Source organism: Micropterus salmoides, unplaced genomic scaffold, assembly GCF_014851395.1.
Source record: "Micropterus salmoides isolate LMB-PRFRI ecotype aquatic unplaced genomic scaffold, ASM1485139v1 Ms_hic_scaffold_3, whole genome shotgun sequence".
NCBI lineage: Eukaryota > Metazoa > Chordata > Actinopteri > Centrarchiformes > Centrarchidae > Micropterus > Micropterus salmoides.
The window spans coordinates 28,817,147-28,833,938 of record NW_024042261.1 but is presented as its reverse complement, the minus strand read 5'-3'; the positions used below and the strand labels follow the sequence as shown (position 1 = coordinate 28,833,938).

At 42.2% G+C, this 16,792-nt stretch overlaps 1 protein-coding gene across 1 annotated transcript; it reads left to right on the top strand.

Annotated features, from left to right (window-relative positions):
* Positions 1-15,996, top strand: wdr81 (WD repeat domain 81). Its single transcript, XM_038693077.1, is given in 13 exon segments — positions 1-255; positions 1,019-1,526; positions 2,708-6,273; positions 6,371-6,382; positions 6,385-6,477; positions 6,602-6,801; positions 7,017-7,198; positions 7,476-7,641; positions 7,934-8,099; positions 8,231-9,061; positions 9,872-10,017; positions 10,195-10,377; positions 14,174-15,996. Coding segments are annotated over 12 exon segments (6,234 nt in total). The 5' UTR covers positions 1-255; positions 1,019-1,164; the 3' UTR covers positions 14,501-15,996.
* The last annotated feature ends 796 nt before the right edge of the window (positions 15,997-16,792 follow it).

The window sequence follows — 16,792 nt, the reverse complement described above, 5'->3', positions numbered from 1 at the left end:
GGTATCATGTGAGGCGGCGCTTATTAAACATGGCGCCTCCAACTAGCACAGAACAAAACACCAACGGCTGACTACTGTTGTTTGTCTACGGACACGCATTAGTAAACATCACAAAATGGAGAAAGTGATTAAATATCGCTCCAGTGTCTCCGCGTTTAATACAGTTAACTTAATGTAGTATAAATTCATCATGCGCGAAACCGGCGGTGCGCTGTTAGCTTAACGCTAGCTGTCAACTGCTACAAGGGGTGTGAGGTGAGCTAAACATTAAGCAGTAGCAGAAAGCTGTTGTTATGTAATTACATTGGAGTTGCACTTACCCAGTATAGCTGCTCTTGTTTAGCGTTGTGTCAATGGTGTTAGTAAGTATATGGTGGCTTTTTATTTGCTTGAGTTAAGTGTCGTACCGTAAGACACTTGGTTAAGCTAACTATTAGCCTGAAGTTGACGTTACTTCCCCAATTGTCTTCTTAAAACTCTGCAACTCACTCTCCAATGTTTATACAACGTGAAGGGGGTTGTCATTATTAAATAGCATTTACATGTTTTGTTTGAAGCTTACAGTATCTGTAGTCTCGGTTTAAGTCTGTATAAATTGTTTCTTGGATGTTATCTCTGCCAACCAGCTTACGACCAAGCTAACGTTATACTAAATGCATTCAAACTAACTGTTAATTGTACTATGACCGTTCTGGGATTAACGTGGGTTATACATTTAATTAGACGCACTGAGTAATAGTTTTCTGTTACTGTTTAGCAAACTTGCAGTGGAGCAACTTTAGGTGTTGATGGGGCAGAGGCAGTTCAGTCATGTGAGCGGAGTTGAGCTCAAACTTCAGAGACTTTGAGAAAGAAGAATTAGTCATGTGCATTCACCAACAGCATATCACTCTTTCATTGCAACAACCTCCTTTACTCCTTTCTGGAAATCTCTCATTACAGAATTGCACATTATTTTTTAAAGTACTACAAAAGCTTTTGTAATTGTCCATTTATGCTTTTTTCCTTATTTTCTCAGAGGGACAGACGGAGGAGGAGATTAGGTCTGCCCTTGATGACTTTGATGTCTTACCACATGAATGTCTGAAAGTCGCAGTTGTTGGAGACCGCAAGGTATACGCAACAGGGCATTGTGCGACTCTTAACAAGCATCGGAGACTCATCATGGATTGGCTGATGCATGCAGTTGAGAAAGACTTGGGGGTTGACCGACGGCAGCAATGCGCAGGTCCCCGTCCTAGGGAGATCCTAGCCCTTGTTCCTACTCGATGGGTGATGTGCCTGAGGGAGAGGAGGGTCATGCGTTGTCCCCGCTTTGACAGCATCAGTGAAGCAGAAATTCACACATACCTTCAATGTTCCCAGGCAAAGTTACCTCCTGGCTGGACACGAGTTTGCGTTCAGGGTCTGAGGAAAAGCAAGCTGAGCTACAGATTGGCCAGAGACCCTTGCCATCAACAAATGGAGTTCATGTTACAGGATTCTTATGTCAAAACCATGCTGTGTGTGTCGCAATGCAATGTCAGGTACTATATAAACTTTGTTATTCTGCTGTAAAATGTGGCTTTGCTTGGTACCTCATATCTGTGCTAAAGCTCAAAGTAAAAAGTCTCCCTTTAAAGACTATTTGTCATTCTCATAACAATTGACATAGAAAGAGCTTAACAAAAGCTTTTCTGTTATAATCTTATGTAGAGCTGAAACATTTCATTGATTGAATTGATTATGTAATAATTTTGATAATTCATTACTTGTTAGTTATTTACCTAGCAAAACAATCTATTTGGTTCTACCTTCTTAAAAGTGAGGATTTACTGCTTTTCTCCATTTTATATTTGTTTCAATTTTATAAATTTACTGTCTTTGGGTTTCGACTGTAGGTCAGGCAAAGCACATAATGGGCTTTGGGAACATGTGCGAGGCATTTCTTTTTCTTGACATTTTATAAGAGTGAATGATTCATCGAAAAAATAATGGTTAGGCTAGATTAAATGATAATGAAAATTATTGTTACAGCACTCAGGCTGTAACTGGAGCTTTAGGTAAAATTAAGTAGAACTTGTCTTTGAGGTTTTATTCAATTGCGTTTATACCTGCTTACCTGGTTTGGACAGAGTTTCACTGTTTATGGGGTTGTTTAATCGTGCACTCTTAATAATATTAGGTGTTCAACTCTTACTTGTAGCTTTTGGAAGCTTTTTGTAGTCAGAAATTCGGCCTTTGCTATTTGCCTTGTTAGACAAGATAACTTTATTAATCCTCTGTCAACATAGCAGCACAAAGGAATATAAAAGAACAGATGTCGTATTGTAGGACATTCAACGAAGATGTATTAATAAAATAAACTTCTTATCATCAACTGCTTATCCTGCGTACAGGGTTGCGGGTGCTATATATACTGAAAGCACGGTATATGCGATCAATATAATAACATTCTATGTAGAAGTAACACACTATTTACACTATACAATCAATAATAATTATTTGCAACCTTTTACAACCAGATAAATGGTTAATTAGGTTAATCTACTATCGAATTCTATGGGTGGATGTCAGTTGAATGTTTGCTGCAAAATTCAAGTTTAATTGTGTAAGATTTGTGCATGAGTTTATAATACCTAAAAGGAGAAAAATAGATTGATGTCTCATGTCAATGAGTAGAATATGCTTGCAATAGTAATACATTGTCTTTTGTTCTCTTTTTCAGGAATCTATGGCGTGAAGCTCATTACAAACTTGTGCAGCCATATGCAGGAGCCAGTGAGCAGATGCATGCTGCAGCCGTAGATGCAGTGCGCCATGCTTTGCAGAAGCTCTTCAACTCCACATTCATCTCATCTGACAGAGTGTCACCATCCCTTTCTCCAGCCAGAGAGAAGGATAACTGTTTTCCATCCAGTTCATCCTGCTTTTCCAAGTCTCAGGCAGACCATCTGTGTCCTAATGTTCTGCCTGCAGAGTGTCTGCTGGAGACTGCAGAGATGCTCTATGTGATTCTACCTTATACTCAGTATTCGCTTCATGACATTGTCTCCTTCAGCCCAGCCAAGCTCGCTAACAGCCATGCCAAAGTGTTGTTCATTATCTACCAGTTACTAATAGCCCTGCAGGCATGTCATGCAGCAGGTCTGTCTTGTGGAGAGCTCTCCCTGCAGGACGTAGCAGTAGATGAGCAGCTCTGCAGCCGTCTGAAGCTCAACCTAGCCCATTATGAGGAACTGGGGATGGAAAGGGACACAAACATTGAAGTTACTGGCAGACAAGTGTCAAAAAGTGTCCTGCCTGGGGAGAATTCATGTGCGAGCCAAGAGAACAAGAGACTTTGCAAAGACTGCTTTGGTGATCTTAAGACGTTGGTTCTGGACTGGGTCCATGGACGAGTCAGTAACTTCCGCTACTTGATGGAACTGAACAGGTTAGCAGGACGGCGAGAAGGAGACCCTAATTATCACCCAGTGCTGCCTTGGGTGGTGGATTTCACTGTGCCATTTGGAAAATTCCGGGACCTCAGGAGGTCAAAGTTCAGGCTTAACAAGGGAGATAAGCAGCTGGACTTCACATATGAGATGACCAAAGAGGCTATGGCAGCTGCAGTGGCTAGTGGGGTAGGTGGAAGTGGTGTAGGTGGAGACTTCAGTGGCTCTGTAGGTGCTGGTGGTGTTGGACAGCCGGATCACCTGCATGTACCTCATCACATATCTGATGTGCTCTCAGACATTACCTACTATGTCTACAAAGCCCGGCAGACACCCAAGTCAGTCTTGTGCAGCCATGTTAGATCCCAGTGGGAGCCTAATGAATACCCAGCCAGTATGGAGCGCATGCAGAGCTGGACCCCTGACGAGTGCATTCCAGAGTTCTACACAGATCCCTCCATTTTCCGCTCAGTCCACCCCGACATGCCAGACCTAGATGTGCCTTCCTGGTGCAAGTCTTGTGAGGAGTTTATTGAGGTCCATCGGCGCCTTCTGGAGAGCAAAGAGGTGTCACAGCATTTACATCATTGGATAGATCTCACATTTGGCTATAAGCTGTCTGGTAAAGAAGCTGTCAAGGCCAAGAATGTGTGCTTGCACCTAGTGGACCACCACACCAATCTAACCACCTATGGTGTGGTTCAACTGTTTGACCAGCCCCACCCACCCCGCTTATCTCCTTCCCAGTATGCCCCAGCAGAACCTCCCCTCCTTGGCCTTGCTGTTCTTAATGTGCCTTCTCTACACATCCCTCAAATAGACACCGTGGCTGACACTGTGGATGGAATGGTGCTGGAGTCCACAGGGTGCGAGTCCAGTGGCTGGACCATGGTAGACAGAGATGAAGAGCTTGAACAAGGTATGGAGGCTCTGGACTCATTAACATCCACTGGCTCGTCCAGTTCTGTGTCCTGCTCTGTGCCAATGCCAAGCAGCAGTACGGCGGGAGGAAAGATGGGAGGAGAGCACGCAGCACTGATTGTATCTCAGTCCCCGAGTTCGTTCCCTGGTGATTTCACAAGCGGCTTAGGCCCTGGTTTACGCAGTGCCATGTTACAGAGAGGTGGGCAGATGAACAAAAAACATGGAGAGGGGAGTGTGACCGCCACCAATGCAGAGGAAATCAAGATAATCCTCCCTGAAGGCTTCAACCCATTGCAGCCTTTGGAAGAGCTAGAGAAGTTGAACAATTTCTTGGTGAAGAGTCTGCACGCTGAAGTATGGCATCCAGCAGCATCTAATGACTGCGTGAGAGATGGTGTGATAATTGAATCTCTACCGTCTCTTACACAGCTATACCAAAGAGACATGCAGGCTTTTGGTGTTCTCATTGCTGAGATATTCTACTCCTCTAAACTGAGAGGACTGAAACCAGGCAACCCCCTCAGACAGCGTTTCCAAACTGTTATGAAGCTATGCTCTGCCAATCTGCGTGATGTACCACTGTGTTTGCATCATGCTCTTGAGACACTGCTGCCTATTGCAAAGCACTCTGGAATAGCACATAGAGAAGTACCTGACTGTGCACGTCCACTCCTTTTCAAATATGATCCCATCTGCGATGGTCTGCCTCCCCCAAACCCTTGCCAGTTATTGAACTCAGTAATCAGCCCCTTTCCATTCCCTTCGTATTTTGCAGCACTTCATCATTTTATCTTTTCCTACCATGCCAAGATGGAGACTACCTGTAGTCTTCAAGGAAGAGATGTTGTCTTTCACCTGTGGCAGCAACTTGAGACACTGTTGCAGGGTAGCATCACAGCTGAGGGTCTTGAGATTCTTTTGCCCTTCATTCTAGCCCTCATGCTTGAGGAGTCCACTGCTGTCTATTCTGCTTGGTACTTTTTCGAGCCCATCTCTAGAGTACTGGGTCCCAGAAATGCAAACAAGTACTTACTGAAGCCGCTGATCAACGTTTATGAAAACCCTCACTGCCTGCGAGGTCGTTTCTATCTTTACACTGACTGTTTCATTCTGCAGCTGATTGTGAGGCTTGGCCTGCAGGCCTTCCTGTCCAGCCTACTCCCCCATGTGCTGCAGGTCATCACTGGCTTTGAAAGCTGCATCTCAGGCTCTGGCGGGGAAGCTTGCAAAGGGTTGAGGAGTGGCACATGTAATTTAGGAGAGGAAGAGGAAGAGGACTTTCAGTGTGGCAAGTTGCGGCCATCTTCCGGGTCTGTTAGCGGGAATATGGGAGGTAGCAGTGGAGCCAGTGGAGGAGTTGGGGTGGTGGGAGACACAGGGATGGTCGATTACTCCTCTGGCATCAGTCTCAATGACCAAGTGTTTCTTTCAGAGGCAGAGGACTTTCAGAATGGGTTCTATGTCAACAGTGGAGCAGGAGTGGCTGCTGGGAAACAGCAGAGCCAGAACTCTGCAGCCAAGGATCAAGACCAGGAGTCTCTAAGTGTGGGGAAACTAAGTGACAAAAGCAGCACAAGTGAGCTGTCTCTGGGTGATGGAGACTCAATACGGGATCGAGCCAGTCTCAAATCAGCTGACAGCAGCCAGGACCTAAAACACGCCAGTGAGGGAGAGGAGGGAGGAGAACTGGAGGAAGAAGAGGTGACAGAGACTAATGAGGGTAAAGATGGGACAGATGACCCTGCTGTTCCCAACCTGGAGCTCACTCTCTCTGGTTGCACCGAAGCTTCAGGAGCCACAGTTGCCACTCTGGAGGCTGAGTTTGTAAATGGAATGACACTGGAAGACACAGAGAAGGGCAGTGTGGGAGAGGAGGATGATGACCATGATCCATCAGAAGAGTCTGAGGAGAAAGAGCAAAAGATTCTTCTAGGTGAGTGAATGGTTGAGGTTTATGTATTAATATGTATATTTATTAATTATTATCTGATGCTAAAAACAAATGGTTTTAATCATGTCTCCACACACAGATACAGTCTGCAAACAGTTCGATGGCTGGCAGCAAAGCTTGGACCAACCGTGACATCTCGATACGTAGCCAGAAATTTGCTGCGATTGCTCACAAATTGTTACATTGGTATGCATTTTAGATTTTGCAAATTGATAAAACCAAACTTTGAAGTTTTGAATTTTAACCCAGTGTTTGTGTAAGTGCATATGTTTTCTTTATCCCTTTTCCTTCTCATGTTCTCTGCCTGTAGGGCTTGAGAAACACCAGTTTGTGTCTCCTACGTCTGAGGAGAGCAACCTGGAGAGTGTGGGAATGGGCAGCGTGTATGAGAAGAAACCAGTGGTTGGTGACCAGACAGCAGGGCCTGTGTTGGACTGTCTCATCTACATAGCACAACTTTATGGAGAGCCTGTACTCACTTACCAGTACCTGCCATATATAGGATATCTGGTAAGGCGGGAAAAAAATGCATACTAATTAGAGAATGTACACTCACACACATAAAACCTCCCTTGGCCTATTAAACTAGATTGTTTGTTTGTTTTTTTTATGGCAAATGGAAATTTTTACCATTTGCCATAAAAATGGTCATCTTTTTAAGATAATTATTTGTCATAGACAATTAACAAAATTTGCTTTGATTTCACAAATGTATATGTTTCCAGGTTTCTCCACCTTCTTCGCAGCGTCTTAACACGCGTAAGGAGGCAAGTCTGCTTGGAGCTGTTGCACTTACACAGAAGATCATTGTCTTTCTCTCTGATACTACTCTGATGGACATGCTCATGAAGATCAATCAGGATGTGCTCCTGCCACTACTGGACTTGCTCACTACCCCCCGTATGGGGTAAATAACACGCATACAACCACACACATACTAGATGTATGTTGAGAAATAGCTTGTGATAGTTCCTGAATGTTAACTTCAGCATGTCAAATATCAGAGTCATTGCAAAGTATTGCAGATTGTTTTTTTGTTACAAACTTTGAAAAAAAAAATAAATAAATAAAAAATACAATGTCTTTTTAAATTTTTGTGTTGAAATAGAATGTATTCAGAAAACATGCTAAAGTAGATCTGTCATTCATCCTCTGCTCGGTTGTACCCACTCTGCTGTACTCAGGTTCCCCAGCGGGGTGCAGACACGCACTGCCATCTGTCTCAAGACACTCAGCCTGATGGCTCTAATCTGTCTGCGCATTGGGAGGGAGATGGTGCAACAGCATATGGCTGACACTCTGTGTCGGTTCTTTGCTGTCTTCTCGCTGCTGCATTCTCTGCAGCCCCAGGTATGCACATGGACAACGCATAAAGACTGACAAGCGTCACGTCAAGTTTATTTCTTGAATGCTTTCAACCAGATCAGTTACAAAGAGCTTTACAAAAACAAACGACACAAAGGCAGATGAAAATATGGATGAAGATAAAGAGACAGGGAGAGAGAGAATGTACATTTGTGAGCGTGGCAGGATGTTTTTTCTTGTATCAGGTTAATTTAGAAGTTTCTTTATGCAGTTAATACCTATTTCTTTTGAAAATGGAATTGGCAATACACAGGTCTCTGTCTCTCTTGCATTGTAGCTTGACAGCGCCCCTCGAAGAGCTGTGGGAGAAGTTACGGTCGTGGACGTCTGCACACCTGAAGGGTCGAATGTGACATATGAATTAGGGGTATTGGAGGAGCTGCAGACTGTATTTAACCCTGAGATGGCCCATGCATCCTACATCCCCTTCTACTGCCTAATAGGTAGGAAACGCCTCATCTTATGTCAAATACAAAATACTCTATCCAGCAGGAAGAAGGCATAGGCTGTGCTAAAAATCTAATATTTATACACTTCCGTGGTATAAATCAATGCTGTAATGTGATTTCTCTAGGTGACGTGGCAATTCGGAAACTAGTTCCCAACCATGAGCTGGTTTGGCAGTTGGTCCAGTCCTACCATCAGAGTTTGAGTCAGGAGAATCCAGGGACCAACCTCACAACAGCATCTACAGTGGAGCTACCTCCTTCATCCATGGGTATCTCTTCTGGTTTTGGTGGACGTATGGGTTGCAGCCCATTCCCTGCACCCTCGACTAGCTCCACCCTGCTTGGAGACTCCCTCCCTGAGTCAGGCACATTTGGGAGCCACCTCGTAGGAAACCGTATCCAAGTGTCTCGAGACACTGATTATGATTGTAGTCAGAACCTGGGCTTGTCCAACTCTTGGGGACGCTCCAGTCATACCAACCCCATCATCACCGCTGCCTCCACCTTCACCACTCCATCCGTTGGAACAGCTTCCTTTTCCTCCTCCTGGGTGACAGGCCCCACCCCAGAGGACAGTGCCCTGAAGCAGGAGCTCCCTCGCAGTGGTCGCTCCCTGCAGGGGAACTGGCTGGCCTATTGGCAGTATGAGATTGGCATCAACCAGCAGGATCCACATTTCCACTTCCACCAGATCCGACTGCAGAGCTTCCTGGGTCACTCGGGTACCACAAAGTGTTTGGCACCGCTGGCAGGAGAGGATTACTTCCTTTCTGGTAGTAAAGACAAGACTGTCAAGCTTTGGCCTCTCTATAACCATGGTGATGGGACACAGGAGGTGGAACCCAGCTTAACGTATAATGACCATCGAAAGTCAGTTTTCTATGTTGGACAGCTAGAGGCGTCGTTGGAGGTAGTCAGCTGTGATGGTACTGTGCACCTCTGGGACCAGTATACAGGTAAGTGAGATCAAGCATGCACGCACACACACAAATGGAAACAGTGAGAATGCTATGTCAGCAATGTAGATGGTAGTGAAGTACGTACCTGTCAACTATACCACCGCTTTGCTGATGAAGGATTAGAGCTGGAAGATATGGCCAAAAATGTTATCACAATAAAAAGTTTAATATCCTTCGATATCTATATCTTTCGATTTTAAAGACTGATGGTTAATTGTGGTTAAACTCTTCTTTACGGTTAACACTTGATTCCAAACAGTGGATCACTTCATAAATCTGAGGCAGAACAATCAAAACAATTATGCTGAAATATTTGTCAACAAATATGCATGAGTAAAATTATATAAAAGCTGTTTTCAGTCCTTTTCCCTCTACAAAATCTTAATTAAAAAAAATGAAGTCCTAATTCGTGTGTGATTCAAGTGAGTAAAATGCAACATTTATTGAATATTTATTGAACATGTGTTAAATTGTTATTGAAATAAATTGAATTGCGATAATTTTTGTTTTATTGTCCAGCCCTATGAAGGATGGTAGTGAGACTTTATGGTGGTGTTCATACTGTAAACAATCTTTATTTTTTGCAGCAGCAGCAAACACAATACACAACCTTAACACTATTGGGCTGCTACCTGAGCATCAAGCCCATCTTATAACGCTGTAGCCAAACTGAACGTGCATCATGTTTTACCAACGCCTGGTTGTGATGCCATTACTACCAGGAGGATAAAGTTGTTTGTGTGGTTAGTTGGGAAGACAAAGTAATTGTACTTTTCTATGTAACTACACTTTATCTGTTGTCCATAGGTAGGCAGATCCGCTCATATGAAGCCGTGGATGGAAAGAATCCCATTACAGCTGTCACCACCATGCCAGCTCCACACTGCAGTGTTGTGTTTGGCAGTGCAGATTCTGTTCTCCGCTTCATTGATCCTCGCAAACCAGGATTGCAGGTAGCAAATTCACTTAGCGTGGTTATTCACTTGAGACCTACACCACACAATATCCAACAATTATCAATCATTAATGTGTTTTCAAAGTGATAGCACTTTTTACACTTTTATATAGTTATAGTACACTATATAGTTATTTCATCCATGACAGTGAGAAATCCTCTCCTGTGTCCCCAGCATGAATTTCGTCTGGCATACAACAATGTGAGTGCTGGGCTCATCCGGTACCTGGCAGTGAGCCCGTCAGGGCGCACTGTGGCTGTAGGTTTCTCATCTGGCTTCATTGTTCTGTTAGACGCACGCACTGGACTTATTCTGAAGGGCTGGCCGGCTCATGAGGGAGATATCCTCCAAATGAAGGTATAGTGTGTGGTGTTGTTGTTGTTTTCTTTACCTTATGTCTGAGTAAGATCTTAGTAGTCAGTGGTGTTCATTAGATGTGTGTTCAGCTTTTTGACTAATGGAAAATGTCAATAAAACAGATTCCATCAAGAGATTTAGCTGTTGACGTCAAGAGGTAATGAACCGGCGCATGTCCTCTGTATTTTTTGGACGTCTTTGCCTTTATTTAAATAGCAGACAGTAAAAATGAGACAAGAAATGGGGGAGAGACGAAGAGAGGAGGGATGACATGCAACAAAAGTTCTCTGGCCAGACTAATCAGGGACATTGCAACTACATGGAGAAACTTGTTGGCCACCCGGGCACCCAAGTTCATTGCTTATTACAGGATTCATTTCAAATAGTTATTTCAACTATTTTGGAACATTATGCAAGTACTGTGCATGTTTTTAAATTATAACAATGATAAACTAGGGTAGTTAATAATAATTTGAATATATGACAGTAGACGATATATTAAAATCACAGTTGAATAACCAACAGTCTCTAGAGAAAAGGGAGGAAAGGAAGATGAGCAATAACTAAATTTGTGCGCTTTGAAAAAGAAATATGTGAATTCAAATTTCTGGCATTGACGATGTTGCCGTTTAGCAGCAATGCTTAAATTTTGGAGTGTCTTTAAATGCACCAAGGAGAGTTTAAAAACAGTCCCCCCTTTCTACTATATTACCAAACCATGATAATGTAACAATTGTGGATGGAGTCTTTTTCTGTGAAACTGTTCCCAAAATCCTCTTTATTTTTAGTAACTTTCATAATTGCTTTTGCAACAGTACAGCGTTGTAATGCCATAAAATATGAAAACTGCAAGTGGGTGAATACTAAACACATTTTAGGCTCTGCGTGTTCGTCCAGGTTGTAAGGTGGAATTTACTGCTTTTTTGTTTTTAAAGATGATACCTTAATCAAATGGTAGCTACATGCATACTTAAACCCTTGTTTCACCATGTTACCCCTATTCAGTATGTGTTTCCCAACACACTCATTGGACTCATTTACGGTCAATTAGTTTACACAAGACGTGGGCGAGGGGGCGGGTCATGCACTGTCACAGAAATGGGCGGTCGCTCTCCATGCTGTGGTCAAACTTTGTATTCTGCCAGAGAAACTTCTTGCTAAACGCAGTGGACAGTTTCTGTAACATGACTCTAACATGACTTTGTTAGTGTGAGATGGTGGGATTTCTGAAATAACAGAAGAGTTGCATGGGTTTCAGGGTTTTGGGTGATGGGTATATAGGATCAAATACAACAGGCCTCTAGGCTTTTATTGTTAGGAAGATCATTTAGTTCTGTTTCTTTGTTGTTTATTTCACAATAAACACAAACCAGTATTAGTATTTGTTGTGTTTCTATAAAATATCTTATGTCTTTTGAGCAACAAGATGGAGAGAGCCAAAGTTGGAGAATATTTATATAGTCTTCTGCTAGCCAATTTGTACATTTTGGTGCATCAATCAGCAGAATCTGTTGGGTATAAAATCCCATCAGGCTTTCTGGTAAACAGTGGAAACTTTTTGGAACTGTAGAAATCACAGCCCACACAGTGCAAATCAGCCAGTCAGTTGTCACTTGTGTTGACTCTTTCTTTTCTCTCTCTCTTCATATGGACCAATTGCATATATATGTCTGACCTAGACCTCTTGGTGGGTTATTTGATAATTTAAAGAGGTGGTATTATGCTTTTTGGCTTTTCCCTCTCCTTTATTGAGTTATATATCTTTTTTGTGCATGTAACAGGATTGCAAAGTGAAAAAGCCGAAAGTCCAGCCCAGAGGGAGTTCCCATCTCCCACAGAAAGCTCTGCTCTGAACCGCTTGAGAACAGCTCATTTGTAGTCCAGCCCTTCACTTCCTTTACTTGTGACATCACAATGAAAACGCGTCATTAAGCTTGCCAAGCGGCTAGCGGGGTCAGACACGCCCTCAAACCAAGCTACTCGAGAGTGGAGGCCCTTTGGCTCGACTCGCCTTTGTTTGGGTTTCAATTGTAGAAATGTTGTACCTGTACCTGCTTCCAGGTACTTTTTTTCGTATCACCTCACTTCTGTCGAGGTTCCAAGCGAGCTGAGGGATACTAAAATGTAACGTGAAAACATGACAGACTGCAGTCAGAGAGAATATTCACTATTCACTGCATCATCATTGCGTGTGCCAGACAGAGGCCAGCAACAGAAAGTTTTATATTTTACAGTTTTTGTATGGAATTTCATCACTAAATCCACTTCTGAGAAGTTTTGAGGTGAGAAATCAGCTGTGTAGATTTTGAATATTGACAGTTTTACGAGAAGTGATGGCAGAACAAAAATGCTGAGTTGAGGAGCTCCGCAAGTGGCTGCGGGAGGAGCGTGTGAGGCCGGCCAGCCGCGCGCTCACAGAGCCCTCTGCTCCTGCCGAAAACACAGCTGGAAGGTTTTCATCCCGCTTATCTGTCTTTACATTCTGAGTAATACTGAAACGTTTTAACCGTAGATATATTTTAAGAGCTGGTGTGTGTGTCACATTGAACATTACGTCACGGCAGTTGTGTGTGGCGTCGCTATGACGACAAGCTACGTACCATCTCTGGGTACTATCTGCAATGGAAAATGGAGCAGGGCCGAGTAGAGTCGAGTCTATCGATTTGCGCTATGGTAGCATTTTTCGGCAAGGCAGCATAGATCATCAGAACACCGGAAAAAGCTCAACGTTTAGTGTTAATGATAAGATGTGGAACAATGTTGTGTGGTTGTGGACTTGAGTAACTTATACCATCTGCTAGGTTATGGTCGCAGTCTGAAGCGGCTTTGATTACCTGGGAACTGAGCATGTGCAACTCCCAACAAAGATTTTGTACAAATAAGATGCATCACTCTGTAGCTCAAGAGTGGAGTGTACAACACATAGGGTGAACAGAGGAGCTGCAGCAATGTGCAGTATGAGGAAAAATATGTTCATTTAGTCTTAATTTAATACAATATATGTAATAACTTGAGCTATTGTATGACATCAGTACTGTCCCAAATGGAAAATTGCCAGGAAATTGTTGAGCCTGTTACTGTATTCCTGGCCCACATCACATACTCAAGCCAGAGGGTGTGGCTGTACTTTTCAGTAGTCATGTGATAAATATTCAAGAAGACGATCGGCCAAGTGGCTTTTATTTTGACATTCCCCAAAGGTAGTGGTGGAGAGATAACTAAGAGGTACAGATATGGTGAAAGTTGTACCCAGCAAATCTGTTGTCAACAGAGCGCAAGGATGAGCAAACTTTATTTAACCCCAATTAGGTCAAGGATTGTATTTCTAGTTTTAAAGGCACAAGTTTAGGCAAATATGGACACAGGTTACTCATTAGAAAGACCACACTTGTTCTCGTTGGCACATTAATATTACTCAATATCAATATCAAACTAATTGAACTTAATACAGCTGAAGGTTCTAACTTTCAGTCAAATGATTTTAATAGTTTTCATTAAATCTCAAGCTACACTATGTGCTTTTGAGTGGGAAATGTCCAAGCCTGATTTCTGTCTGATTATGTGTTCCACGTGTTTCTTCTTCTTCTTTTTTTTTTTTTAAGAATTCTAATATATGAAATAACCATTAACATTTTCCTCCAAGTATCTGTATTTGAAACTTTGTTTTAATTGCACGGAATGCAAGGAATTGCGTTGCTTGGCATTTAATCACAAATCTTGCAAAAGGATGTTGCACCGGTAGTTTTTACTGGGATATAACAGTCAGTGACTTCCTTTCTTGTGGTTTACTTTTCAGGCTGCAGAAGGAAACTTGGTCATCAGCTCCTCCACTGATTACACACTCAGTGTGTGGAAAGATCTGGAACACAAGCCTCTCCGCCTGTACAAGTCGCAGTCCGACCCCATCCATGCCTTTGACCTTTACGGTTCAGAGATCGTAACTGGCACAGTCGCAAACAAGATCGGGGTGTACTCCATGGCAGATATCTCCCTGAGCCCTGCTAGCAGCACAAAGCTGAGCTCAGAGAACTTCCGTGGCACTCTGACAAGCCTGGCAGTCCTGCCCACCAAGAGGCTCCTGCTGCTGGGCTCTGAGAACGGGGCCATCCGGTTACTAGCTTAGAGAAAATCTATGGCTCCCAGCTACACTCTTACCACTGACCTTGAAAGTGTCTTAATTGTGAAGACATCAGGTGTCTGAGCTCTCTGTCCCTTCTCCTGTGCTTGAGGTCAGTTGTACTCGTAGGGCAGTTGGTTAGATTCTCTAAATTGCTTTTTGGATGAAGCAGCACAAGTGAAGGAATTGTATAAGCTTCATGTCTACCGAATCTTGCCACTCTGGCTGTTAGCACTAAATTTAACATTTATCATGTATAGTAAATCCCACGATTTTTTAAAAAGCCTATAGATAGTATATAATGGGGAAATTCTTATCTTGACAAGGTAATATATTCTTTTGACTAGGTCAGTTATTCTGTTCAAAAGAATGAATCAGAAGATGTCCTCAGGAAGGTGGAACCAAACATGGTTCTTACGTAGTGTTTACACTTTCCAAATAGATGCATAACAACACCAAAAATACATTGATCACAACTTTCCTTTCCCTTGATGTTACATGCGTATCCAAATGCACTGATGAAACTATGCAGTATTTGTAGATCATTAGTTTGTTAGTATCGTCCCCCCAACCCCCCGTGTTTCATGAGAGATGTTTCACAGCAGATTGTTTTTTCATCATGAACAATAAAAGTACACTCACTGTTTGGTCGACAGTCTTCGTGCATCTTCTCAGAGTGGAGACGCTTCAGTTGTTGTCATTTACTGATGCACAGCCTTCATTCTAATGCACAAATATGGCCTGAATTGTAACATTTAGATACTCACTCAGATTTTAAAGTTGAATGTTTTTATCCACTAATAAATTACTTGAAATTGTTTTGGGATTTTTAAACTGTGTGTTTAGAGATTCTTGATTTAGCAGTCAGTACCTGTAGCAACATTATACTGGAAGTATATCTAGGCAGATGCCACTTTGACTGGGTATGCCAGTTGTTAGACTCACCACTTTCTAATTTCTGACTTAAAAAGGCTACCATAGGAATAGTCAATGCCAAGATAAACAGTTTTGTATTTTAACATTTTATATGTAACCGCGTATGTTGTGAAGATACCAACAATAGTTATAAATCCATTAAAAAATGTGGTTTAACTTGCTTCTTTGTGTAATGCAAATGGAAATAGACTTTTCTTTGCCCAGTTTCCACAAAACTCTTAATGAATCTATAAAAGTTTTGAAAGGCCATTAGCATCTAACAATCAAAGCTCTCATCTTTGTGTGATTTTGTCCCTGTCATGTTGTAAAACACAGCCTACCTTTCTTTCTTATTTGCCCAAAGCTCAAAATGCTCTAACAAGTGTACTATACCTTTTGATATTTTGTGTTTTTGTATATCTGGAGTGAAAGCTCAATAATCATAAAACAACAAACTTTGTTTTAAAGAGAACATTTGTAGTTGCGTATAATTGGTTACGATTGTTCCAGTATATCTTTGAACATTTTAAGAGAAGTCAACAAAAACGCTTATTTATTAACTGGATTAATAAAAGCAATTGCTTCCATGTTTTTGTGTGTTTCTAGTTCTGTGTGGTTCAGCAGGATTCATTGTGACTTCCAGCCTTGCCATGCAATCTTGGCCGAGTCACTAGAGCTCAGATTGGACAAAGTCCTCTCTTGTGTTTACAGACTGCTGTCATGTGATCTAGAAGATAATCACTTTTGCTTAGTGGCGAAATTGTGACCAAATCGGCTTAATAAGTTTATTTTTCTTTCCTATCACCACAGTTCCTAGACTGAGCAGTAAAGTGTGGCAGTTTGTTCTGTGAAGTTGGTAATATTTCAAAGCCAGGGGTTTCTGGGAAGCGTGGACTTCTGTTTTCTTACATCAGATGTGTAACTCTGGTGTCAGAAAGTTGTATTTTTTTTTTCTCCACACCGATTAACCACACTTTAGCAATTAAGATGTCTTGTGTTCTGTCAAAGATTTATTTGTATCATGATATTGTTAAAAAATATTCTTAGGTGTGTCTTAATTGATGTAACGGAAAGGTACGACGGGTCTAGCTTCGAGTCATTAGCTGAACCCACAAGTGTTCACTGACCTTCCAGCTCTAGTTATTTCTCACATGTAACTGTCCTTGTTAGGGGGATGACAGTAGCTCAGGCGTCTGGCAAGTAGATATTGGTGTTCTCTGAGAATCTTACAAGGTTGATTCTTATAAGAATGCTCTTTACAAGTTACAAGTTCTTTACAAGAACTCACTGTCTCCACAGATTAGAGTACAACTCATGGATAAAATAGATTCCAATATGACGAAGCACTGGAATCAAAACATCAGATAGATTAGTTGTTCTAGG